Source organism: Solanum pennellii, chromosome 1 (genome assembly GCF_001406875.1).
Source record: "Solanum pennellii chromosome 1, SPENNV200".
NCBI lineage: Eukaryota > Viridiplantae > Streptophyta > Magnoliopsida > Solanales > Solanaceae > Solanum > Solanum pennellii.
The window spans coordinates 107,600,839-107,626,318 of record NC_028637.1 but is presented as its reverse complement, the minus strand read 5'-3'; the positions used below and the strand labels follow the sequence as shown (position 1 = coordinate 107,626,318).

At 35.8% G+C, this 25,480-nt stretch overlaps 4 protein-coding genes across 5 annotated transcripts; 2 read left to right on the top strand and 2 right to left on the bottom strand.

Annotated features, from left to right (window-relative positions):
• Window positions 1–697: 697 nt before the first annotated feature.
• On the top strand, window positions 698–9,708 carry LOC107008183 (SUMO-activating enzyme subunit 2). 2 transcript variants are annotated; one of them, XM_015207108.2, is made up of 11 exons: window positions 698–972; window positions 1,081–1,170; window positions 3,874–3,957; window positions 4,044–4,262; window positions 5,188–5,289; window positions 5,450–5,908; window positions 6,102–6,331; window positions 7,342–7,435; window positions 7,538–7,720; window positions 7,820–7,917; window positions 9,119–9,708. In XM_015207108.2, exons 1-11 carry the CDS (start codon window positions 940–942, stop codon window positions 9,477–9,479), a joined length of 1,953 nt encoding a protein of 650 aa, XP_015062594.1. In that variant the 5' UTR covers window positions 698–939; the 3' UTR covers window positions 9,480–9,708. The 2 variants fall into 2 exon arrangements, with proteins under 2 accessions (XP_015062594.1, XP_015062595.1); XM_015207109.2 differs by lacking the exon at window positions 698–972 and having other exon boundaries at window positions 1,081–1,174.
• A 162-nt stretch (window positions 9,709–9,870) lies between these two features.
• Window positions 9,871–12,942, bottom strand: LOC107014301 (probable receptor-like protein kinase At4g39110). The gene has a single exon (XM_015214157.2). The coding sequence runs from the start codon at window positions 12,855–12,857 to the stop codon at window positions 10,218–10,220; it is 2,640 nt and encodes an 879-aa protein (XP_015069643.1). The 5' UTR covers window positions 12,858–12,942; the 3' UTR covers window positions 9,871–10,217.
• Window positions 12,943–14,763: 1,821 nt separating this feature from the next.
• LOC107004354 (26S proteasome regulatory subunit S10B homolog B) lies at window positions 14,764–20,138 on the top strand. Its single transcript, XM_015202567.2, has 10 exons — window positions 14,764–14,969; window positions 16,749–16,868; window positions 17,037–17,173; window positions 17,278–17,439; window positions 17,534–17,620; window positions 17,704–17,790; window positions 17,894–18,031; window positions 18,448–18,639; window positions 18,721–18,819; window positions 19,740–20,138. Exons 1-10 carry the CDS (start codon window positions 14,870–14,872, stop codon window positions 19,812–19,814), a joined length of 1,197 nt encoding a protein of 398 aa, XP_015058053.1. The 5' UTR covers window positions 14,764–14,869; the 3' UTR covers window positions 19,815–20,138.
• A 124-nt stretch (window positions 20,139–20,262) lies between these two features.
• LOC107004365 (bifunctional phosphatase IMPL2, chloroplastic) lies at window positions 20,263–25,076 on the bottom strand. Its single transcript, XM_015202574.2, has 9 exons — window positions 24,550–25,076; window positions 24,369–24,447; window positions 23,381–23,475; window positions 23,250–23,299; window positions 22,290–22,414; window positions 21,346–21,412; window positions 21,098–21,187; window positions 20,604–20,715; window positions 20,263–20,496 (listed from the first exon to the last, which is right to left on the bottom strand). The coding sequence occupies exons 1-9, from the start codon at window positions 24,908–24,910 to the stop codon at window positions 20,426–20,428; spliced, it is 1,050 nt and encodes a 349-aa protein (XP_015058060.1). The 5' UTR covers window positions 24,911–25,076; the 3' UTR covers window positions 20,263–20,425.
• Between the last annotated feature and the right edge of the window lie 404 nt (window positions 25,077–25,480).

Here is a 25,480-nt window from a genome sequence, read left to right as displayed (position 1 = left end):
TCCTTTATAATTTGTTTACAGGATTGTTAGCTATTATTCCTCTGCTTTTAATTATATATTCATTATTTTTTTTTGTTATCCCTAATTTTTTGTCAATTTTGATTTAAAAAAAGATAAATTTTTACAGATTATATCCTTAATTAATTACTTTAAAAAATATAAAACTTGTTGAAACTCTTAAATTTTTAACCACTTCATAAGTAATAAGAACAAAATGATAAATTCACTATGTCAATCATTATTTTTTAATAGATGTATTAATTAAAAAATGAATAATTAATTAGGAACAAAAGAAATATATTAATATTGTGTTGATAATTTAATTACGAAATTTATTTTAATTATTACTTAAATTTTATTTTAGTACATTATAAATTCAGCAAATAAGAATCGAAGAATCTCATTTTATGCAACAAAGCAATATGATACCCCTTCCTATACAATATTATCTAACTTATAAAAATAATACTATTCAAAAATTATATAATAAATTATGAAATAATATGCTACAATCACTCAAAACATAATGTAAGGAATTAATAGAAAAAAATTAGGTCTTCATAAAGTTTAAAAGTAAGAAAATTCGTTGCAATTTTTTTTTTTAATAAATAGAACCAACCCACACGTTATGCCATTAATTGATGTCCCAAAAAAAAAATAAAATAAAAAAAATAAAATAACATAGGTTATGTCGAAGGCCATAGGTTAAAATAGAGTCCAAGAAGAGCAGCACGAACCACAGAGGTTTCTCCCACATAACTTGGTTTTCTTTTTCACTTTGGCGCCCTTTCCTCTAAAATCCGTCAAGATTCCTCTCACTGTTTCACCTCTTTCTCGCTTCCGATTCCCATTCCCCTTGTTCCTTTTTCTATGTAGTCAACTCATACTGTTTTCATAAAGCATAACTTGTATCTCTTTCGTATCTATCTCTCTTCTCAAATGGCTTCCGAGGAACACTTGTCTGCAATTAAGGTATGTATATGTATTTTCTTGAGTTTTTCTTGATGTTTTGAGCACCCTTTCTTGGATAATATTGATGGGTTTTGTTAGTTCTTGATGCTCTTTTTTTTTATTTATTAGAGTGCTAAAGTGCTCATGGTTGGTGCTGGTGGTATTGGGTGTGAGTTGCTTAAAACCCTTGCTCTTTCTGGGTTCGAAGACATTCACATAGTACGTAAGATTTGCCTTTTCTTTTTGATATTTACTTTTTTTAATTATATTTTTGGTCAAGAAAATTTAGGGCTTCTTTGCTAGGGTTTCTTGAATATGTTATGTTGCCGTGGATTGTTAGGGTTTTTGTGAGTTGTTTCATTGTGGGATGTGCATGAGGAGGAAGTGTTGTTTTTGTACTGGGGTGACCTAGTGAGAAGCTTTTTCATCTTGGACCTTGTATATATGTGAAGATTCATTAAAAATTGGTATATATTAAGAGAACCTGACCGAAAACTTCAAAAGAAGTTGCTGCATTTGACATTTTTTACTCAAGATTGTTAAAAATTTGAACCCAATGGGACCCTCCCTGTGATTCTATATTTGCACCGTGTAGAGAGATATACTATGGGGGGTTAGCAAACATCTTTCTTTGTTCGATTAATGACTAGCACAGTTTTCATGCTTTCTAAGCAAATTGATATAGTAATAAAAGAGAGGAATAAACTTCACATCCTAAATAAGATTTGCTGATATTTACTGTTTAAAAGTCGTCTTTGATGATTAAATTTTTGGTCAACAAAATTTATGGCAGCTTTGCTAGGGTTTCTTGAATACGTTAGTTTGCCTTGTGATTGTTAGGATTTTCGCGAGTTATTCCTTTGCGGGCTGTGCATGAGGAGAAAGTTTGTTTTTGCACTGGGGCATACCAAGTGAAATTTTTTGGCTAGGACCTTGTATATATGTGAAAATCCATTAGAATTGGTATGCATTTAGAGAACCTGACCAACTGCTTTAAGAAAGCAGTTGCTGCATTTGACATTTTCTCCTCAAGATTATTAGAAATCTGAACCCAATTATACCCTCCCTGGGATTCTATATTTGCATAATTCATTGGTTATGATTGTCATGGTTTGGGAATGAAGGGACATGCTTACAGCAATCCTGGTGGCACTGTGTAGAGAGATTTACTATGTGGTTAGCAAACATCTCTCGTTGTTGGCTTATTAACTAGCACAGTTTTCATGCTTTCTAAGCAAATCAATATAGTAATAAAAGAGACAAATAAACCTCACATCGCAAGTAAATTTGCCTTTTTGTAAATATATATATATTTACTGTTTCTAAGTAGTTTGTGATGATTAGATTTTGGGTCAAGAAAATTTAGGGCTATTTGCTAGGTTTTCCTGTATACGTTTAGTTGCCTTGTCTGGTGATCGTTAGGGTTTTTGTGATCTATTCCATTGCGGGGTGCATGAGGAGAAAGTGTTGTTTTTGTGCCGGGGCTTACCCAGTGAAAAGCTTTGGCTATGACCTTGTACATACATGAAAATCCATTAGAATTGGTATGTATTTAGAGAACCTGAAGAACTGCTTCAAGAGAGAATTTGCTGCATTTGACATTTTTCTCCTCAAGATTATTAGAAATCTGAACCCAATGGGACCCTCCCAGGAGTCTATATTTGCATAATTCATTGGTTATGGTTGTCATGGTTTGAGAATGAAGGGACATGCTTGTGAAAGTTACAGATTAGCCTTAGTTACATGAGCAATCCCGTCGGCACTGTGTAGAGAGATTTACTATTTGGTTAGCAAGCATCTCTCCTTGTTGGATTATTAACTAGCACATTTTTCATGCCTTAATAAGCAAATCGATATTACAAAAAAGGCGACAACAATTTGATTTAGCTCATCAAATGACACTGCTGTCTCTAAGAAGGCTCATGCTAGAGCATAGCTAGAACCTTTGTTCCCTGACTCTCAAGGTATTCTTTTACAGTAGTAATATTATTAAGGAAGCTGATTGTCCTTACTAATATGCGACTGGAAGAATATCAGGAAGTTGGTTCGAATGTAAACTACAATAAGTAGCCTTTATTCAAACAAAGGGAACCGAAGGTTTCCTTGTTTAGTTATACGAAAATAGTTAACTTTAACTTTATCAAAAAAAAAAAGGTAATACGAAAACAGTTCTACTATTAAGATGTTTAATAATACTGTTGTAGCTGTGCCTATCTTTAGCTTGAATATATCTGGCTACAGCTTGCGTTGGATTCCTAGAGTTTTAATAGCTGTTAGAAATATATGCAAGCCGTCTGATCATCTTTGGTCTGCAAATAGGAAAGAGTTTGCCCTTGCGTTTTTTATACATGATTTCCGTTGTTAGAAAGGAAAACTTCTAGTGTACCCAGTTGCAGGTCATACACTATATCTTGCACACGAGATAGAAAAGTTAGAGTTCGGAGAGTTATGGGTGCAACCTTGTATGTTGGCATTTACAAGACTTGAGGCTTGCTTGAGTGAGATTCCACTATGCTGCTCGGTAGGTTGTGGAAGGCTGCTGATTGCAGATGAGAAAAAAAAATAGAATCCCTGCATATCAGGCCAAGAGAAGGGGTGTGTGTGTGTAGGTGCTTTGACTTTTAGGGGTAGACTCTACCACTTATCTTTTATCATTCCATTGCTCTCAGGCTATTCAAATGTACATTTCTATTCTGCAAAAGGATGAGAGGGCTTCTGCACTGTGTGGTGGTGGTGGGGGGTCTGCCTCATCTTATTTTGATTCGCATTTCACTGTCCTGTTTCCTTGTGGATTAATATAAGTTTACTTAGTAAATGCTTTTTAAAACAGTCTTCTCATTTATATTATGTGAGTCCATTGTATTGCACTATGCTTGCATAGAGCTTTCTAACCTGGTTTTATGTCATTTTGCCTATTTGCAGATTGACATGGATACAATAGAAGTCAGTAACCTAAATAGACAGTTCTTGTTTCGACAAAAACATGTTGGTCAATCTAAGGCTAAAGTAAGGAAATCACATCTATATTTTTCCGGTTTCATTTTTCATGCCGATTTTGAATCCTTAATAGCGTACTTTCAAAATTATACCAGGTTGCTAGAGAGGCTGTCCTAAGATTTAGGCCTCATATTAAAATTACACCATACCATGCAAATGTAAAAGATCCAGAGTTCAATGTGGATTTTTTCAAGCAATTCAATGTTGTGCTTAATGGTCTTGACAATCTAGATGCTAGGCGACATGTGAATCGCCTTTGTTTGGCATCTGGTGTCCCATTAGTTGAAAGTGGGACTACAGGCTTCCTTGGCCAGGTAAGAATTAGTCTTTCAGTTTTATTTGATGGGGATCAGGCAACTAAATTTCATTTGGCATACTTCTGTTTCTATCTTATATATTTGCTAGTCTGTATATTTCTTGACATCTTAAGATCTCTTAGCAACATTCAAACTAGCCATGACCAGCCTAAAATGTTATAAAGGAAGTTACTTGTAATGCAATTAAAGAAAATGTGAAAAATCTATATTTCTTGAATGTGGTATTCTTGGGTCATAGACTGTTGTAGTTATTTAATTATAATCAATTGAAAGTTGCTACTCAGTACTCACTGTTTTATTTCTATCTTCTAGTGAAAATAAGCTGTTATAATTCCAATATTTTGATGTCGAATGTACCATCATGTGAGACTTAGAAAAGCAGACTGCTAAGTTTGAATGGAAAAGAAACTCAGTTTGTAGTAAGATATATCAAGAGTTTTGTTTCAGAAACTTATTGAATATGCATGTTGATTATTGTTGCACTTGTTACAGCCAGTAAATTTTGATTCCTTTCTTGGAATATTCGCTGCTTGGGTGAAGTTAGCCAAATATTTGATCAGATTATATGTCTTATTCAAAATAACTCTTGCAAAAGCTTGCTCATCATGCTAACAAGTTTCTCATTCACCTCATTCTTTTGAAGGATGGAGCAATTTTCAGCTTTTATGTTTGATTCTTCAAACCTTCTAGCCAAAAGGTCAACCTATTTATGCACCCTCAAAGATCATAGCGGAAATACATAGTCCTGTAGCTTTATATGTGTTTTTTAAGGTCAAACGTTCTTGTTTGGCTGCTCTTTTTTTGGGTTTTGGTCCATAGTGTATTACTGTGTTCTGCTGTTTCTGTTTATCAACTGACCGAATATCCTTGTTGACTCTTACTAGTTCTGTGATTCTCATCATCGAATCTTTTTTTGTGGCAGGTCACGGTACATGTGAAGGGTAAAACAGAATGCTATGAATGTCAATCTAAACCAGCTCCAAAAACTTACCCTGTCTGTACAATCACAAGTACTCCAACAAAGGTACTGACATGTCCTTAATCCTTTTTTTTTTTCTTAATGTAAATTTGAGTTGAGCCAATCTGTATATCTGTGTTTAATTAAATATCATTCCGGTACTGACTCTCTCACAATCTCAAGCGTTTTTGCCTAATATTTTGTTTTGAATTGTTATCTGCTTTAGTTTGTTCACTGCATCGTATGGGCAAAAGATCTGCTGTTTGCAAAGCTTTTTGGGAACAAGAATCAGGAAAATGACCTTAATGTGCGTTCTACTGATGCTTCAAGTTCATCAGAACATTCAGAGGATGTTTTTGAACGTAGAGCCGCTGAAGATGTTGAGCAATATGGGAGGAGAATATATGATCATGTTTTTGGTTACAACATTGAAGTGGCATTACGTAATGAAGAAACGTGGAAGAACCGCAACAAGCCTAGGCCTGTCTACAGCAAAGATGTATTGCCACCAAAACCAGTTGGACAGAATGGTAACAAGGATAAAGCTTCAAACACCGGTGACCCCTCTTCAGTCTCTGCAATGTCATCTCTAGGCCTTAAAAATCCTCAGGATCTGTGGAGTCTTAGGGAAAATTCTGAAGTATTTCTCGAGGCATTAAGGCTCTTTTTCTCGAAAAGAGAGAAGGTTTTGACCCCATTACCACATTCTGATTCTTTTTTTTTTTGATAAAGTAATCTAATTTTATTGGAAGAAGGAAAAAATGCCATTTTATTTGATACCATTCCCACCTCCTGAATCTCTTTTCTTGTATATATGCTTGGGTTTCTTTTTCATTTAGTCTATGTTCAAATTATTTCTGTCTTTACCACTGTTGCAGGAAATTGGCCAGTTGGGTTTTGATAAGGACGACCAGTTGGCTGTAGAGTTTGTCACTTCTGCAGCAAACATTCGTGCCGCTTCTTTTGGAATTCCATTACATAGCCTTTTTGAAGCTAAAGGTATTGCTGGCAATATTGTTCATGCCGTTGCAACAACAAATGCCATCATTGCAGGCTTGATTGTTCTTGAGGCAATCAAGGTGTTGCAAAATGATGTAAAAAGCTACAGGTATGGTTGATTCCATTATTTCTGCTTTTACGGCAGTTCTCTTTATTTCGAATCAGATAATTATATTTTGGAGATCAGCTAAAATGACCAAGATATCAGATACTCTTGCCAGCTGTGACTGATCTCCACATGCTTTTATAAAAGCAATCTCTACAATGCTTCCAGTCCCAACTATTGTGTGATTGAGGATAAGTTAATTTATCACATACTTGATTAATCACTATGGAAAATAGTGCACCAAGTCAAATTAATATCTAATAGATGTTTTGCACTAAAGGATGTGACGTAATGGTCAATGGAGTTGGTGCAAACTTTGGAGACTAAGATTCATCCTAATAGAGACAAACCACATCAAGTGATTTCTCTCCGCCTGTCTTAGCCTTGGTGAGCAAAATTACCCAATACTTGTGTTGATGGAAGGTAGCAGGTATACATAGACTAGTCGAGGTGTGCACCAGCTGGCCTGGATGCCATGTTAAAAATTAAGTAATAGAATTAGCTTAAATATACGAACTAAATAAAACTAATTGCACTTTTTAGCAAATGGTAAAACCGTAGTAAACTGAAAGGTACCTTTTTGAAGTGTCGTTCAATGCATGCCATCCTGTTTTTCCTTATGCCATCCTTCTCCCCTTCCCCATTTAGAAAAAGCAAAATTTAGCAACCTTTCAATGCCTTGTAAAAGCTAAAAGTAGGAAAACTATCAAAAACTTGGGAAACAACTTACCATTTATCTGTTACCATTTTTTCAAAAAACAACTTACCATTTACTGCAAGGAGTTATTAAAAATGGATTTTACCAAATGTTTCTCCAGACTTATACTCAACCCTTCTTTTACTTTATGTTATTGGCTAACAAAATAAAAACAACATTCCAATCTAAACTAATGTATCAAGTACTTGAGCTTTGAGGATTTCTTGTGCTGTATGGAAGTGTGGTACATGGAACAATGAGGACTATGTCATTTTGTTCGGTACTGTTTTATAATATCATGTGCACTTCCGTGCAGGATGACTTATTGCCTTGAACATCCATCAAGAAAGATGCTTCTCATGCCAGTGGAGCCCTTCGAGCCAAACAAGTCTTGTTATGTTTGTTCCGAGGTATGATCTACAGTAATGTACAATAGATTGTGTTCCCGCCTGTGCTACCTTATGGAATTTTATTTGTCATTACTTTTTGATTTAATGCAAATCAATGAACAGACACCTTTAACGCTTGAGATTAATACTCATCGTTCGAAGTTGAGGGATTTTGTTGACAAGATTGTCAAAGCAAAACTTGGCATGAGCCTCCCATTGATCATGCATGGGGTGGCACTTCTTTATGAGGTGGGCGATGATCTTGAGGAAGATGAGGTTGCAAATTATGCAGCAAACCTTGACAAGGTAAGACACTGTCGTGTCTTTGTAGTTTGTACATATATGAAGAAGCTTTATAGTTATTGGCTGATAAGACACTAATCTGTGTGAATACAAAATCCTTAGGTTCTATCTGAGCTTCCTTCTCCGGTTACTGGTGGCACAATTCTCACAGTGGAGGATCTTCAGCAAGAGCTTAAGTGCAGCATCAATATTAAGCACAGGTCCTCCTTGTTCTTATTATGTGTTTGTAGACTCATCTTGCTTAATGGAGGAAAGAGAACTGTAGTGTATTTCCTCAAATTTGCCTTCACTTTTGATTTCTACTTTTTGTAATGTTATTTGGTATTTTAGCAATAGAGTTAGCTGATGATCTTTCAGAAGTTAAGCTGTTGGTGAAACTTGACATGATAGGTGATTCAAGTTTAACAGCTTTACTACTCCTCAATAATTGATTGGGCAGGACTCATGTTTTAAGAAAAGTTCAATTTTATCGATATTTAAATGGCTGGGCCTCCTAATTGTTAGGATAGCTCCTTGATACTGAAAATCTCTTTTGGTATACTTCGTGTATAATGGGCCTTGCCCCATATCTTATTGACATACTCTTATCTAATTGAATACAGTCAAGGCAGTATGTCTAATTGTGAAGTTAAACTAATAATTAAAATGGGAAATAGGTTGGATGTTTTATTAAGATGCTACTGAATGAATGGGCCTTTAACATTTTTAAGTTCACTTATAAAATAAAATATGTTAACATGCCAGTATCCACTAGATTATAATATACTCTACTATGAGCTTTATATATTAGAAAGGAAGCTGCAATTTCCGTCTTGACTTGATTCAGTTTTGATTGATATGATCTTAGCTTATTTAGGGATTTTGTGATCTTGGTTTTCTCTGTAAAGAGATTTCCCATTATTGCCATGACGAATATTACTCTAGGGAAGGTATTGGCAGTGACTTCTTTGATTAGATATTTTTTGTTGCGAATTGGGTTAATCACTGCTGGGTTTGTCAATTTTTTTTTTTGTATGTATACATAGGGTAGATGCTTCTTCACCAACTTGGTGCTATGGACCAAGTCATGTGGTTGTGCTGGTGTAATTGTTTGTTCCATTTTCTGCTTTGATGTTTTCATTTTGCTGCCGAAGCCCACCCATTTCATAATATGAGACGTGATGCATTCAAAATTTGTGTGTACTGGATGGTCTGATCTATTTTTTTCTGTATTCCTTTTGGGGGACTTGTCTTGGTGTTCTGTTACATTGCTAATGAACATAATTGAGGGCATTCAGTATGCAAGTTCTTGCTTACTGTGTTTATTTCATCCATTTATCTAATATCCTGAAGATTATTTACTTTTCCCATTCTTTTGCTCCACAGCCTCATTTGAACTGTTTTATGATTAATTTTTTGCAGAGAGGAGTTCGATGAAGAGAAAGAACCCGATGGAATGGTTCTCTCAGGATGGACACCAGCTCTTGCAGCAGAAAAGACCAAGACATTGGACAATGGCCCGAGCTCGTCTAATGCATCTCAGACAGTTCCACTGGAGTCGGAGGATAATGATGAGATAGAAATCATTCTCAAAGACCCTGAAATTCTTGCGGCTGGGAAGAAAAGAAAGTCGTCTGATGTTTCAGTTGCTGTCGATTCAGAGATACTCAGTGTCACTGGTGCAATGCTGACTAAAAAGAAGGTGGAAGAGGATGATAGTAATAATGACATTGTGATGGTTGATGGAAAGTTAGACCCCAACAAGAAAAAGAGGGTGCAATAACTTTTTCTTACATCTTAATTTTAGCTGTGCATCTGTCTAACTTTGTACAATATAGGGAGAAACATCGATTCTTTGCCCACTTCCTAACTTATGAGTTGTTCGTTAGGTGCAAACTTTATAAATTTTTGATACTGGCATGATCCAGTTGTTCTAATTTTCTCACTTGGAGCAGTCTTGATTCGAACCTGACAGACATAATCGTCTAAAGAATGTGATTCTCACTATTTTACATTGTACTCTCAAATTAAGTTACTGTTAGTCTGAAATAACTGCCTTTTCATCTTTTCTCCTCTTCGCATGTTAATGTTTTTATTGGCTGTATGAATTATGCTAGCAGTATAAAACCCCATTTGATGGAAGTTGCAACAGACCTTGAATAACAAACTGAAAATGGTAGCAAAATGTGATTCTATTCACTCAAGAACCTGTGCAAATAGTCACATTCGATGAGCATTAGACCCATCAAAGCTGTGAAAAGCGCAGGGAGTGCAGAGAAACTATGAAGTTAATACAATAACACGTTATTATTCAGTATGCAATTTTATTTTTCATCTACACATCCAGCATTTTTATGGTATGAATACAAAACAATCAAAAAGATAACCTCTAGCTATTGTAACTCATTTTTGGAAGCAAAACTCCGACAAAAACAGCAGAAAAGTCATCAGTAAAAGAGCTGGCTTCAACTACATATACATATAATTCACCTGGGACATACCAATTGAAATTTTTGTAAAATCATCGCCCGTTAAGTGCACCAAATTGATCAAACATTTTTGTTCCTGAATGATCGTCAATTGTTTGAAGTTCAGCAGGATTTGTTGTCTGCTCAGGTGTAGAAACTGGTCTGTTGTCAGGGGTCGAAGGAGCAGGGACGGGGGCAGGAGTAGGGGCAACTATAGCAGGAGAGACTGGGGAAGGAGATGCTTTGTTTTCTTCATCACTCTTCCCTTGTAATGAGGCTTCTTGTAGCTGCAAAGCATATTCCAAGTTCCACAGCACATCACCCATGGTAGGTCTGTCAGCACCATATTCTGACAAACACTTCTCTGCTGCTTCACCAAATTTCTTCATTGACTCTGGGTTAATTTGTCCCACAAGAGTAGGATCAATGATTTTGTCCAACAAACCTTTTTTCTTCCATTGCATTCCCCATTCTGCTAAATTCACTTGCTCTCTTGGAAGTGCTGGATTAATGGCAGGACGAGCGCACAAGGCCTCTAGAAGTACAACTCCAAATGAGTAAACATCAGACTTGTCTGTTAGCTGCTGCTTACGGAAGTACTCAGGATCGAGGTACCCAAAACTTCCCTTCACAGCTGTGCTTACGTGAGTCTCGTTGGCAAGGCAATCTTTTGACAGCCCAAAGTCAGCCATTTTAGCGACTAAGTTCTCATCAAGAAGAATGTTGGTGGTTTTGACATCTCTGTGGATAATTGCTGTAGATGCACCTGTATGGAGGTAATGAAGCCCACGAGCTGAGCCAATGCAGATTTCCAGCCTCTGCTTCCATGTCAAAGGTGGAAAGTTCTTTCCATAGAGATGATCTCTGAAAGGACCATTCTGCATGAACTCATAAACCAATATCATCTCTGCGTTTTCATCACAATAACCAATCAACGACACCAGATGGCGATGTCTGAGCTTAGATAACATCTGAATTTCAGTCTGGAACTCATTGATACCTTGCTCAGATTGTGGATTTCCTCTCTTGACAGCTACTTTTGTTCCATCATCGATTTCTCCATAATACACATTGCCAAAGCCACCAACACCAATTATGGCAGTCGATTCCCAATTGTTGGTGGCGTCTGACAACTCAGCAAATGAAAAGTATCGGCCTAGCCCCATGTTTGAAGAGAAAAATTGGCTCTTGCGCGACAATGAAGCCTTGCTTCCCGCCATAAAGCTTGTATCTCCAGCATGAAGTGGAAGCAACCACGAGGAGAAACTGTTCCTTTTTTGCCAATCTTGAGGCCTCTTTTGCCACTTGAAAACTATAGCACCCAATCCTACAAATGCTCCAAACATCATAGCAAAACCAACATAAGCCACTGTTTTGCTCGGGCCACTACTCTTCGTTCCATCGACACCATATTGCCCGTCAAGACTACCCATAGAATTATTCATCCGAAAAACCTCAAGCCCATTCAAGATTGCATTCTTGAATCCTTGGACATCGTTCACGGGTGAAACCTTTACACTAAGAGGATTAGTTGCTGAAGAGGCATCTATCACAAAGTCCTTGTAAAAAGCTGTGGCCAACCTCTGTGTCAAAGATGACAAGTCTAGCCCGGAAATTGCCATCTTATCATTAATGTACACGTTGAAATATAGTTCATTGAGCGATTTGCTAATGATATCACAGAAGTGAAGGCGAATAAGGTATGTATACGCGGTATCAATATCCATCGTCCATGATATGTTGAAATTGGGAATGGTAGTTTCTGAATCAGCCATTTTGACTGCTGAACTGTAAACTGTAGGAGGAGCAATTAAAGGCGACCCTCCTGCCGTTGGATACTGAATCACAGAAGGCTGAACAGTAACCGCCTGTCCTGTGGCACTATTACGGAATGGTTCATCAGATAACCAACTTCTCCCTAAAGTATCATTTGTAGCATCAAGGTATGCACCTCCAACATTAAGCCTATAAGTTGTCTCGAAATTACTAGTGGAAAGATCAAATTTCTGCGAAACTGGGAAAAGGAGAGGGACAGAATAGTCAAGTAATTTGCCTGGTGCAGTAACAAACTCCATGGCGTTGACGAATGCAATTGAGCCTTTGGAAGGTGCAAATTTGATGGCATATCGCTCTTTTGTGACATTTACAAGAAACTCTTTCATAACTGGTTCGTTTTTCTCCATTTGGTAGTCACGGAGGAGAACTAATGTATCCACTGAAACAGAGAATTTGGCTGTTTGGAGATTAAATTCATTGTTTTGTAATGGATAAAAATAAAGACGGATCCAATGCAAGCCTGGACTTGTCACATGAAATGTATAAGTAGCTTCACTATCGAAAATTTTCGCGCTGAGGTACATAGGTGAAGGTACATTTTTATTATCAGGTGCAGAAATGTGAAGGTCACGTCCGCTATAGGCTAAATATTTAGCTGTGGTTTGATCTGGTTGAAACGCGCGATTTCCTGGTAGAGTAGTAGGAGAAGTAGATCCACAATTAATAAGATAGTTATCTGAAGGTGTGAATGCTGGAAAAGATTTTGCTGGTGCAGTAGAATCTGATTGTGCAGAAACTGGAATTACACTGGAGGGGCCGATGAAAATAAGGCAAACAAATGCCACGAGGATATTAGCCATTATTGTAGACGATGGTGGTGGTGGTGGTGATGGTGATCCTCCTGACATTTTTTTCATCTCCAGCCCCTCGTGACGAGGATTTGGGGATGAAAATTGAGGGAAAAAAATGTCTAATACTATGGAGGGAGTATGAAAGAGAAAAAAGGAATTGAAATCAGTCTGTTTTTGCCAATATTATCGCTATATTTGTGGGGTGTGGAGATTTTTGGCTTTTGGTTTCGAATTTCTGATACCGTTGGCGCAATTATTTTTCTTTAAGCTTTACAATGTTTTTGTGGTTGAAATGCTTAATCAACCGCTCTTTTCTCTCCGTTGTTCGTTTTCATTAGCGTCTAAAAAAAACAAGTATTCAAATTAATATGAAAAAAGAAGTTCGCAAAATTATAGTAAAATGGGTCAATCATGTTCAATGATAAAATAAATTGAACTTCTTCACTGCATTTAATTTTCGATAGGATCTTATTTCATTGTTAGAAAAGAAGTTTTATTTTTATCTTTGATGCATAATGGAGCTCCAATCAAGAATCTTAGTAGTCTTTGCGAAGAATTTAGATATTTACGGTCTACTTCATTTTAAGTTACGATTCTTTCAAAATATAAATTTGAGTCAATTTTACTATTTTATTTTAGAATTTGAATGAAAAAAAGTCTAATAGAAAGGAGAACCTAATCATTCCGAAATTACATTTAATTCCGACATTTTCTATTACTCTATTAGTAAATCAAAACTTCAAATTCCAAGCAAATCATATTACACTTGTCTTTCTATTTTTGGGCAAAATTTAGTTATTTCATAATATAAAAGAAGATTTTTTTCCCCAAATCGACAATATGAGATAACAAAACCCCGTGAGTTGAAAATTTAGTTTAAAATATAAAATATATAATCCAGAGAAACTTTATTATAATTTTATTTTTTATCACTTATTCTTTTAACATAGTTTATCTTTCAAATGAGTTAATCTTTAATTTTAATATTTAGAAAGTGATCGCATGGTGGGTGCGCGGACATAACTTGTAGAATATTATGAATAAAAAATATAAACTTATATCCCATATAGAAATTACTTCCTTCGTTTAAAAAAGAATTGTGTAGTTTGACTTGATACGAGTTTAAGAAATTAAAGAAGACTTTTGAATCTTGTGGTTCTAAATTAAAGTTATGTCAAATGTATAAAATTATTCTTTAATCTTGTGGCCGTAAACAAAATCTTGTGGCCGTAAACAAAATAAGGGCAAAAGTGCAAATGAGTTGGTTCTTGAAAAACTTAAATATACTATAATAAAAAAAATATTTACCATTTATAGCAATAATATTTTTTTTTCACTTGACCACTTTTAATTCATTTATAATACAAGTTTAATACATATTACAAAAAATAATTTATTATTCACATATACTACAAGTTCTAATGATGTATAATGTATTTATCACACATCTTAATACACTTATAATAGAATGTGATAATTTTTTACTAAACAAACATAATATATTTCAAAAACAATTATAATTATTTTGTTATGAAACTATATAAAATTAGTATATTCAGGATTCATAGATCTTTCACAAATTTATTTACAATGAAATAAAACCTTTATTTATAGAGAAAACCTTACTTGGTCCCAAGTAGGATTCCTAATCATATGCTACAAGGACTCCACATAATTAGACATTCACTATAATACAAATTGTTTATAACAAATTCAAGTATATTGCATACATAATTCACTTTTAATACCTATTACAGATTTATCATAATATTTAAATGATAATAAACAAAAAGTATCGCTAAAATCAATAATTATTTTTTAAAAATGTATTAATTAATGTAATTTTTCCTTGGTTCTTTCCCCTCTGGGCCTGAATAAAATCGCGAAATCCCACGGCCCAATAAGAAAGCTGCTCCGTATTATTTCCTTAGGAATAGTATAATTAGAAGATTATATATTTACAAACAACGGCAAATAAATTGGTATTTTCTTTACAGGGATCTATACGTTTCTTGGTCCTCAAGTCGAGAGGTCACTCGGATATCAGAAATCAGTTCAGATCTTTGAGCTTAAGCGCCATGGCGACCGAAGAAGACGCCGTCCGACGCCGTACTGCACTCGCCGATTATCGGAAAAAGCTCCTTCAGCACAAGGAGCTTGATGCTCGGGTTCGGACAGGTGCCGTTCTCAGAAATCTTAAACCCTAGTTCTCTTTTTCTGACAGTGATTTCGGTGGTTGAAATATTTTTGTAGGTTTAATAGAACTAATTGCTATTATTTACTCCTTAATGTGGAAAATTCATGGATATTAAAACCCATTATCGATGCTTAGGACTTCTGTTATCATCAATTACTATTATTTACTCCTAAATGTTGTAAATTTGTGAATATTGAAATTCAGCTCCGATGGTTAGGGTTTTTGTTCTTTCGATGTTCCTTTTATTGTAGGTCAGATTAGATATTGTGTTTTCTGTGGCAAAAGAGTAAACGTATTGGTTATTGACACGCAACTTTTAATGTTTTGTAATATAATGCAGGATTATTGACACACAAGTTGTATTCTGTTCTGGAAGGGTTAAATTTAGGCTAAGCTTTTCATAATTCAACTTCTCCAAAGCTAAAATTAAGATCCTTGGGATGATTAAAAGTATTTATAATAAGGAGCAACTGGGAATGCCGAAAAAGACCAAAATATCCTTGAACTTTTCTACTTTGTGCAACACATATTTGTGCTGCGGCACAAATACGTGCTTTAGTTTCAAGTTTAATGCACTTCAACACTAAATTTGGTTTCTTTGGTCCTTCGTATGACTCCCATGTCATCTTCCAATAACATTAGCACATGAAAGTATTTGTGAAGTATTTTGCAAGCCTTCTAGGTCATCTTCTGTGCATGCTCCCTTGGATGCTATCACGCTACCAGTTTCCAACAATTTAAATGACCAATGATTACACTTTTTACTTGCTTCAGGTATGTAGATCATAAATGATTTGCATAGGGGTAATTAGTCTGTATTTATCTTTAGGCAGAACTTTTGGTGATAAAAATTGTGAAAAACCAAATAAGATAAGACAATGCAAGTGAATAAGTCCATTAAACTACATGTAAAAGTGGCCTACTGTAAGAATGATTCATAAAGATTGAATTTAACAAATGTTCATATCTTTGTAGTTATCTAGAATTCTTGTTCTTCGGACAACAGATTCCTTTTCTGATGATTGATGGGCGACTGTGTTGGGTTGTCATACTTCATCAGTCAACCAAGTATAGCCCGATGATCTATTTAAGCATGCTTTGATGTATTTTAATCTAATTAAATCATCTATCCTTTTGTACAGAAAGGGTGGTGTAGCTATTCTGGTACAGTTCTTTAGTATAGAACCCTCATAAACCAAAGCTTCTTATTTGGAAATGGGAGCGTATGCATGTGCTTGCCCTATATATTCTCCGACTTTGTCCTTTGTATCTTGGAGTTTGTATAACCTCATTTGTTATACATCAGTGATTGAGATATATGGATCAGTTTTTTGTTATTAGTGATACAGGGCTAGTGATACATTTTGTATTACTTCATGATGTTCCTTGATATTTTTCATTGTTTTTTGATAACCTTGATGTCTGGCCAGTTTTTGCACCTTCACTAATTCCACGGAATACCTGCCACCTACCACCAGCAACAGGTGGCAGGTAACTTAGTCCACCAAGGCAGATGAGAAGAAATTACTTGGTGGTTCTTTTTTGTCTCTGCTAGCATTTGACGGTTTTGAACTTGAAACCTCGTGGCTCTTAACCCACTTCGTTGACCACTAGGTCACACCTTGAGTGCTGTTCCTTGCTATTTTTTCCTTCTATTATGTTGTGTTCCCATAATCTAATAAGATACTTGATTCTTGGTCTTCATAATATTCATATTCTTTTTGATCTTCTATTACTGATTATAAAATTACTCTTCTCAGTGAGAGAGAACTTGCGGGCTACCAAAAAGGAATATGCTAAAACAGAAGATGATTTGAAGTCACTTCAGAGTGTTGGACAGATCATAGGAGAAGTGCTCCGGCCTCTAGATAATGAGCGATGTAAGTACCCTTTATCCTGACTAATATTTATTTACTTTCTTGCTCCAAGGAATGCACTATTGATCACAAAGTGCTTATTTTCCTATTATTTTTTTTTTACATGAAATAAGTTACTAAGAAACTAGTTGAAGCTATGGGACTAATCAATATCTTCCACTACCTTTTCAGTGATAGTAAAAGCTAGCAGCGGTCCGAGGTATGTGGTTGGCTGTCGCAGTAAGGTGGACAAGGAAAAACTGACTTCAGGCACAAGAGTGGTTCTCGATATGACAACACTTACAATCATGCGAGCACTCCCCCGTGAAGTTAGTAGTTCTATTTTTCTTGCAAGCGTTAAACGTCTGGGCCTACATTTAAAATTATTACATTTTTCCATCCCCAATACCTTATGATGAGAAATTAATGGCAGGTTGATCCTGTTGTATACAACATGCTTCATGAAGATCCTGGCAACATCAGTTACTCTGCCGTGGGTGGACTGTCAGATCAGATCAGGGAGCTGAGAGAATCCATTGAGTTACCTCTAATGAACCCTGAGCTTTTCCTCCGGGTTGGGATTAAGCCTCCAAAGGTAAATCATTCAATATAATTTTTCCGTGTTATTATACATTTGTCAGCATGTACAGATCCTTTTCTTTCTGAGGTGACCGAGGTTTCTGTCTCAGGGGGTTCTTCTCTACGGGCCACCTGGAACAGGCAAGACATTGTTAGCCAGGGCAATCGCTAGTAACATAGATGCCAATTTCTTAAAGGTCTGTATACTAGAGTTTTAGTAATATCTCCAGTCTAACAGCATCTCATTATGTGGCCTTTTACAAGTTGGTGATTGCTGCAGGTTGTATCAAGTGCCATTATTGATAAGTACATTGGTGAGAGTGCAAGATTAATCCGGGAAATGTTTAACTATGCTCGTGACCACCAAGTAAGACTTCAAATGATTTGCTGCATATATTGGGAGTGTTTTGACTTGATGAATGGTTCCGGAGTTGCCTTAAAATGTTGACACTTATTATCTTTATTTGTAGCCCTGCATCATATTCATGGATGAGATAGATGCAATTGGTGGACGTCGTTTTAGTGAGGGAACCAGTGCAGACCGTGAAATCCAAAGAACGCTCATGGAGTTGCTCAATCAGTTGGATGGATTTGACCAGCTTGGAAAGGTCTCTATTGATCTTAAATGTATATTTCCAAGAAAATGTGTTGTGATTGTCCATGATCTAAGAAGTGCATCCTTTCAAGTTTCTCTTTGGAGTCTCTTAGTTTGATTTTCCCTGCTGTGTCAAAAAGAATTCTTCAAGTTGGTTTTTTTTTAATAAAGGCAGGAGACTAGTCGCTTATTAATATACTTGTTGGAATCTGTGCATAAAATGACACACCATTTAAATGACCCTATGCTTATGTTTTCTTTCTTGGGTTTTCTTCTTCTTTTTTTTGGTTTGGGGGGGGGGGTGTTTGACATCAGGGCTTAGATTCTTTTGATTTTCAGCTCTTGAAATTTCCTAAAGAAGGTTAGAATGCATAAACCAGGAGGAAGATATTGTCTGTTGAACCTATTTAATCATTATTCTATTTTCAGGTAAAAATGATTATGGCAACAAATAGACCTGATGTTTTGGACCCAGCTCTTCTTCGTCCTGGTCGATTAGATAGAAAGATAGAAATACCCTTGCCTAATGAACAATCAAGAATGGAAATCCTCAAGATCCATGCTGCTGGGATTGCCAAACATGGTGAAATTGATTATGAGGCTGCTGTTAAGCTCGCTGAGGTTTGTTAATGATGCTAACAAGAAACACTTTTGTACTACTTCTATTGCATCAAAGTTTCTAATGACTTGTTTTACCCTCAGGGATTTAATGGTGCTGATATGCGGAATGTTTGCACTGAAGCTGGTATGTTTGCAATTCGTGCAGAGCGTGATTATGTCATCCATGAGGATTTCATGAAGGTAATTTTTTCTTTTCTGAATTTTCTGTTAGGGAAGTGGTAATTTTTTAATTTTACCAATGGACTGTTTTTCAGTTCACTGTATTGAGGTCTCACGCTACCAAAATGTTGGTGGTGTTAATTAAAAGAGAAATTTAGTGGTTCATGGTAATTCTATATTCACATGCTATTATGTGAAGCACTCTGGTGTAGATTTTGTTAGCTACCCTGTGTACCATGCTTGGGGGTCGTTTGATAGAGTGCATAATTTTAAAGAATAGTGCATGCATTAGCTTTTTGTAATAATAGTACCTTGTTTCGTACACTTTTTCAACCCATGTATAACTATGCTTGCACTAGTTATACACTATTGTGTAATTGAGGTGTGTATTCTACTAATATATGGTAATTCATGATATTAGTAATGCTTGCATTAGCACAATTAAAGACCCCATTGCCCCTCAAAGTTTTTTTAACATCTTTTCCACCCAATTGTGGAGGGTATCTAGTAAATAAATAATTTTATACAATGCATGCTATTTTTAATACACCAAACCTAGCAATGCATAAGAAATAAGCTATGTATAACTAATGCAAAGCATTACTAATGTCTAATACAAGCATTTTACTAACATAAATGTACCAGTAAAAACTCTACTTAGCATTATTTTTTGAGACCCTACCAAATGACCCCTTAGTGTCTTAATTTAATTAAAGAACACTTGAAATTTTTTCTCCAAGGAATGTAGATTAGCAAGTCGTATATTTCACATTTGAACTTTGTTTCGGAAGAGATGCTGTTTTTAATGATAGTATTATGAGTAAATTTTTTTGTTCCTATTTGTCATTATTAGAACTTTGTTCCAGAGAGATACCTTGTGTTTTCTGTACTTAATGAGTATTATTTTTCATCTTCCATTGCCTGAGACAACTTTCTTGTAGGCTGTAAGGAAACTGAATGAAGCAAAGAAACTTGAATCAAGTGCTCACTACAGTGCAGATTTTGGCAAGGAATAAGCATGTGGGTGAATGCCATGGACCAATTTCAATGGTCTTTGGTTTTCTGTACCATTTGAGTTTGTTTATTCTGTATTTTAAATTATGTAATGCAGCAAACTCTTTCTCTGAAAGCAGCTGCATTTCTTGTGTTCTCATTCTCATGATGTCTGTTTAAGGATTGGTAGAATAGAATACAATGGATTTTTATTTACTGGTTTTTGGTTGCTATGTAATGAATTCTGATTGGCATTAGGCCCCCCAAAAAAAGTTTAACCACCTAGTGTATACCAACATGTGGGACTGGAAAGGACGGGGTGTAATATAGTAGAGGGATCAAATCAACTCTGTTCAGCTCAGCATCTTTTGTAGTCTAATTAAAATTGAGGAAGCGCAAGTGATTAATTAATTGTGAAACCCAGTATTTTGTGTTCTCCAATTTTATATTTTGTTGTAAAATAAAAGGAACTGGAAATGCAAGTAATCATTCTGATTAAATAACTATCAACAGAGGACCACCGTAATTCGACTGAAAAGTTAAAATAAATGTAGAGACATAGCGGCAAAGTAATCAATAACTATGATATTCGCCAAAGGGAGTTGTGAGCCAATACAGTGAAACATAGCAGCCTCTACCGCCACTGCAATGCATCCAAAGCTTGTTGGTGAACTTCTTTATCACCGGCTGCCAATACATTAAAACCTGCCAAGTGAAGTTGGATACAATTCACATATCGAATTGGAGGGCATATTTTAAGGGATCCAAAGGTCAGCTTGTGTGTATGAAATGAGAACAGAGCTAAGAATTACTTGTGGCTGGTGAACCAGCAGAAGCTTTCCAATTAAAATGTTGCCCTTTCCAGTCGGTTATTGTTCCTCCAGCACCTTCTATTACTGGTACAAGTGAGAGGAAGTCGTACGGCTGAAATTGTTTTTTTTTTTAAATTATCAGCATAAGAGGTTTTATGGAAGTTAAAAAAACAATTTAATGTCACTGGCTGAGGGATATAAAACAGCAAAAATTTCACCCTGCATCAATATATTTATCAGGCAGTACGGATAATCTAATGTCACTGGCTGAGGGATGTAAAACAGCAAAATTTTCACCCTGCATCAATATATTTATCAGGCAGTAGGAATATATTGATTACAGAAACACTAAACAGTTATCACTCCATTTGACATGTCAATGAGAATATGGTTGCTGTCCTCTATAAGGAAGGATGATGCTCATACACATTTTTGGCAAGTATAATCATATCTTTATTAATCTATGCAATAGCGCAGAGAGCAGAGTAGCTGACCTTAAGACCAGACTCTACTACAAGATCCACAAATCCAGAAGCCAATAGGGCATAAGCATAGCAGTCACATCCGTACAGTGGAACTTTCACCTGTAACAGAAATGCAGGAAGAATAAGAATTCATAGTGGAGGGAAAGGAAGTGAAACTATTCATTCTCTTCTTCCTCTTTAGTTTCCTCCTACTCAGATAATCTCATTTCCCTTCTTGTTCCTTCCACAGTTGCCTATCTTGCCATAATATTACATACCTTGCTTCTAACACGAGCAAAGGCAATCTCAGCATCCCCTTCGAACAAATGTGGGCTAGTAGTGTACCTGAACTTGAAAGAACGGAAATGAGAAAGTAGATGCAGCACATATTGGTATCCCTGATAAGTTGAACTGATATACCGAATACAAGTACTCAAATAATGGTTGGCAGCTAATCTTTAGAAGGGGCCTCAATGATAGGGAAATAGATGAATTTGCTCACAAATGCTTGACAGTGTTAAATTCTAGGGCAACAAAAAAGATCCAATGTTTTGGACTGCAAGCAATGATGGAAAATTCAATGTCAACAGTTGTTACACTATGCTACAGAAACAACACTGGATGTATGAATCAGATTAGCAATGGAAAACAAAAGCAAAGGAACTTGTCTCACACAGGATAATCTACAGAAGGGAGGCATTATTTTAAGTAATAGATGCTACACGTGTGAAGAAGAGTTAGAAACAGTCGATCAACTTTTCATTCACTGTGAAGGCAAGATAGTGTTGAGAGCTACTCCTTAACAAGAATAATATTAATTGCATTATGATACCAAATGTAGGGGAGTCTACTGGAGAAATTGCAACATCTGACAATCGCTAAGAGTCAGCAGTCAATACGGAGAAGAATTCCCCTACATGTCTTTCTTGTGGACAATATGGCTGAAGGGACAAACAACATGCATCCAGGATAAAAACATAGATGTCTTTTGAATTATTTTTTTTGGTGTAAAAAGAGTGTTGTGGAAAAAATCGATAAGTATTTGAATTTCTTAGAAGATATAGGACATATATAGTTCTTTTTCTGCTTCAGGCAGTAGTTTAGTCTGCTGTATTTTTACCTTCTTGGTACCTTTATTTATAAACATTCACCTTTTCAGAAAAAAACAAAGCAGAGTAACAATGTTGTATTTTTGGAGAGAGGGTTCCAAGGAGAAACATACATGTAGGCTTTTGAAAGACTTGAACAGTTGCGCGTGGATATTTCTTGCCCATTCAAGGTAGTTCGTCGCCCACTTAAACCAATCCACCTCTCTCTCAGTACAGGCTGGTCAATAACGCCAAGAATCTAGAAAAGCAGAAATGAAGAGAAGATCATGTATAGACCAACTTCCGAAACCACAGACTACCTGAATAGTGCGTCTCACAGTCTTACCGTAGCATAATATAAACGGAGATTACCTATGGAATCATAGGCTGGAACTCTCCTTACATCAAGGGAAAGCTAAATAAAGTAGTTCAAGAGCCAAACAAAATATCCTAACACGAGCGAGCCCAGATGGCAATACGGAAAAAAAAAACCTACATGTTATTGCGTTGACAACCTACTAAGATATAAAATACAATAATCTACATGATATTGCTAATTTCTTAAACAAATATCAATATTTCTAAATTCAGGACAAGGGAAAGTCTATGCAAGAATACAGCTAAATGGCTAATGCATTCAGGAACTATGCATATACCAAATGATTTAGAACTTCACTGTTGTGAAACAAACGAAATTAAGAGGTGATTAAGCATGTTCTAAAAAGGGATATACAGTTGTATTTAGTCCACCAAACACAAAATATCATGGCCTCAATTTCCCTTTCTCTGTTTCTTTCTGTTTGTAAATTATGAGTACCTATCTCCTTTTACCTTTTTATACGTTAAACATGATTATAGCTTCTACTAAGAGCAAATTTTGTTAGCTACGGTTACAAATCAAAAGTGCGCCAACAAACGCCTTCTTAGTGTAACTACTTGATTAGGTTTTCCACCAACGAATGTTGTCACAATGCCAACAGAATTTGGGAGAAACATTGAAAGTTGACAGACGTAAAAAGCAAGCTTTCATTGATCTAGTAGCGAGCAAGGTTTTTTATTGATATAAATACAATCAACTGGCTGGCGATTCGTACCGGTTTACCTTTGTACAACAGAGCAATAAGAGTGCCAAACACAGGTTTCCCTGCAAGTATGAGGTATCCCTATGAATGAATATTTGAACTATAAGTTGAACAGAGTTGATATGAGAAAGGCAAGCAGGTACCTGTAATGAAACTCTTAGTACCATCTATTGGATCTAAAACCCAAACATACTCTGCAGTTTCCTCTTGACACCTCCATCCCTTCTCCTCTCCATAACTATCACCAAGCAGTTTAAATACAACTTTTTCAACATACAAACGTACACATATATGGCTTGATATATGAAATAGAGACGAAATAAATCAAATATAGACAACACGCTGGCCATGACATATTGCAAAATATCAAGAACATATATGGATCTAAAAGAGTTGCATTGACTCGTATCTGTCAAATTAAGTCGTTTTCCTTAGATTTTAGAACAAATTTGTTGGAGTAGGCATCTCTAGCTTGTGCCGCTCCTAGAAGCGTGGAAGGTATTCGACTACTACAAGGATTACCTTATCATCTCGAATGAATGCTCTTTTCTCAATTTTGACCTTCTGCATCATCATACAAGTAAATAGACTGAGCTGTACCAGTTAAAACTTACAGAGACCTCACTTGTATTCTACCACAGCCTTATCAAAGTTAGGTAAATGTTGAAAAAGTTCAATCAGGGGAGGAAAATGTCAAAGACTATACAAAGCTTTTGGCTGCTTGATATTTTTTGCAAGCCAAAAAGACCTTCAATTAATTGGTTACACCGACTAAGATCATCTAACTGTACAGTATCTCTACTTTTTCTAGACAACTTTGGTTCTCGGTAGACACATTGGCATACCACAAAATAAGTTCCAGCAAGTGCATAACCAAAACGAGATGGTGACCTTCTCCAATGGCAAGTGTAAGATTATGTTCACAAATCACAAGTATCGTATGGTAACAGTCATACTAAAAACAACAGAGTCCAAGCTGAAAATGCTCGTTCCAACCACTGGCCACTTTCAGCTCCGGCAATGTGATCGACTTCACCTTAATAGGGAAGTTTTAATTTAACAGAAACGCATTAGAAATCAAATACTATCATACTAGCACTTTCAAAACTTGTGTGAGCTTAACTAACTCACATTGCATGGGAAGGGAAATTCTCTTGAATTATCTTCACCATGGATTCCTCCGCCGCTTGATCAGCAATTGTCACCGGACCTTAACCAAAAATTTATATAAAATATTTTTTAAAAAATAAAAATCACTGAAAAAATAAACTCCGGAATCAATTTATCCGCGTAAAATCAACGAAAAACTCACTTAAATCTTCTTTATCGAGAATATCGAAGCTTTTCCTGAAGTATTTACGAATAACTTCACCAGCAGCATCAGCAATTTTGTTACTAACAGCTGCGAATTTGTCGAGCTCAGAGTCCTCAACTCCAAAATCAACGATTTGTGCTTGATTAGAAGGAAGCACACAATTCGAAGTCATCACAGGCGACGCCAATTTGATTCCGTGCGAGATCGGGAACGAATTGATACCGGAATGTTGAAAAGCAAGCGAACCGGTGACGATTTTCCGGCCGCCGGAGAAGGCAGAGATTGATGAGGAAAGAGGTAAAGAGTTGCGGGGATATAGAGAAAGAAAGTGAGATTGAGAAAGCATTTGCATCTGCATTTGTTTAATAGGCGGGAAAAAGGACGGGTTCACGAGACAAGGATCGGGTGGGAGTTGGGAGTGAGAAAGAGCACTGATGGCGTAATGAATAAAGCGGCTTATGGAAGATAATGTGTTTTCCACCAAACGTATACCTGAGCAAACGTTTTTTGTTTATTGTTTTGGTTTTAAAACATCATTTTTATTTTATTCTTCTTCTTTCTTTGATAAATCATTCACAACATATATATTTATATATAGATTGTTTGAATTATAGCCGTCAAAATTGAGTCAAACTAATAATCATAATTAATAATAGGATTATTAGGTTAATGGTTCGGTATTATTTGTTTGTTGTTTTTATAATTATTTAATATCTATTATTAATAGGGTTATTGGTTCACGTCGTATAGTAGGTTTCTACGAGTGTAGAAAATTATTAATTACTCCCACCTTTTTTAAATTGTTATATTGAGTTTTTAGTTTACGTCTGAGCTTTTACGAAAGTCGATTAATATGATATTTTGAAATAATATTTTAAATAGTCAAAATTATATAAATTTGTAATTATAATATATATATATATATATA

Excerpts from the sequence above, each read along its gene's own strand:
- LOC107004354 (XM_015202567.2), top strand. The coding sequence starts at position 14,870 with ATGGCGACCGAAGAAGACGCCGTCCGACGCCGTACTGCACTCGCCGAT. Across the intron at positions 17,174-17,277 it reads TGCGAGCACTCCCCCGTGAA|GTTGATCCTGTTGTATACAA; the intron begins GTTAGTAGTTCT and ends AATTAATGGCAG. Across the intron at positions 17,440-17,533 it reads TTGGGATTAAGCCTCCAAAG|GGGGTTCTTCTCTACGGGCC; the intron begins GTAAATCATTCA and ends TTTCTGTCTCAG.
- LOC107004365 (XM_015202574.2), bottom strand. The coding sequence starts at position 24,910 with ATGCAGATGCAAATGCTTTCTCAATCTCACTTTCTTTCTCTATATCCC. Across the intron at positions 24,448-24,549 it reads TCTCGATAAAGAAGATTTAA|GTCCGGTGACAATTGCTGAT; the intron begins GTGAGTTTTTCG and ends TTTTTGGTTAAG. Across the intron at positions 20,716-21,097 it reads TAGTAGAGTCTGGTCTTAAG|CCGTACGACTTCCTCTCACT; the intron begins GTCAGCTACTCT and ends AAACAATTTCAG.
- LOC107008183 (XM_015207108.2), top strand. The coding sequence starts at position 940 with ATGGCTTCCGAGGAACACTTGTCTGCAATTAAG. Across the intron at positions 4,263-5,187 it reads CTACAGGCTTCCTTGGCCAG|GTCACGGTACATGTGAAGGG; the intron begins GTAAGAATTAGT and ends TTTTTGTGGCAG. Across the intron at positions 6,332-7,341 it reads AATGATGTAAAAAGCTACAG|GATGACTTATTGCCTTGAAC; the intron begins GTATGGTTGATT and ends ACTTCCGTGCAG.
- LOC107014301 (XM_015214157.2), bottom strand. The coding sequence starts at position 12,857 with ATGAAAAAAATGTCAGGAGGATCACCATCACCACCACCACCACCATCG.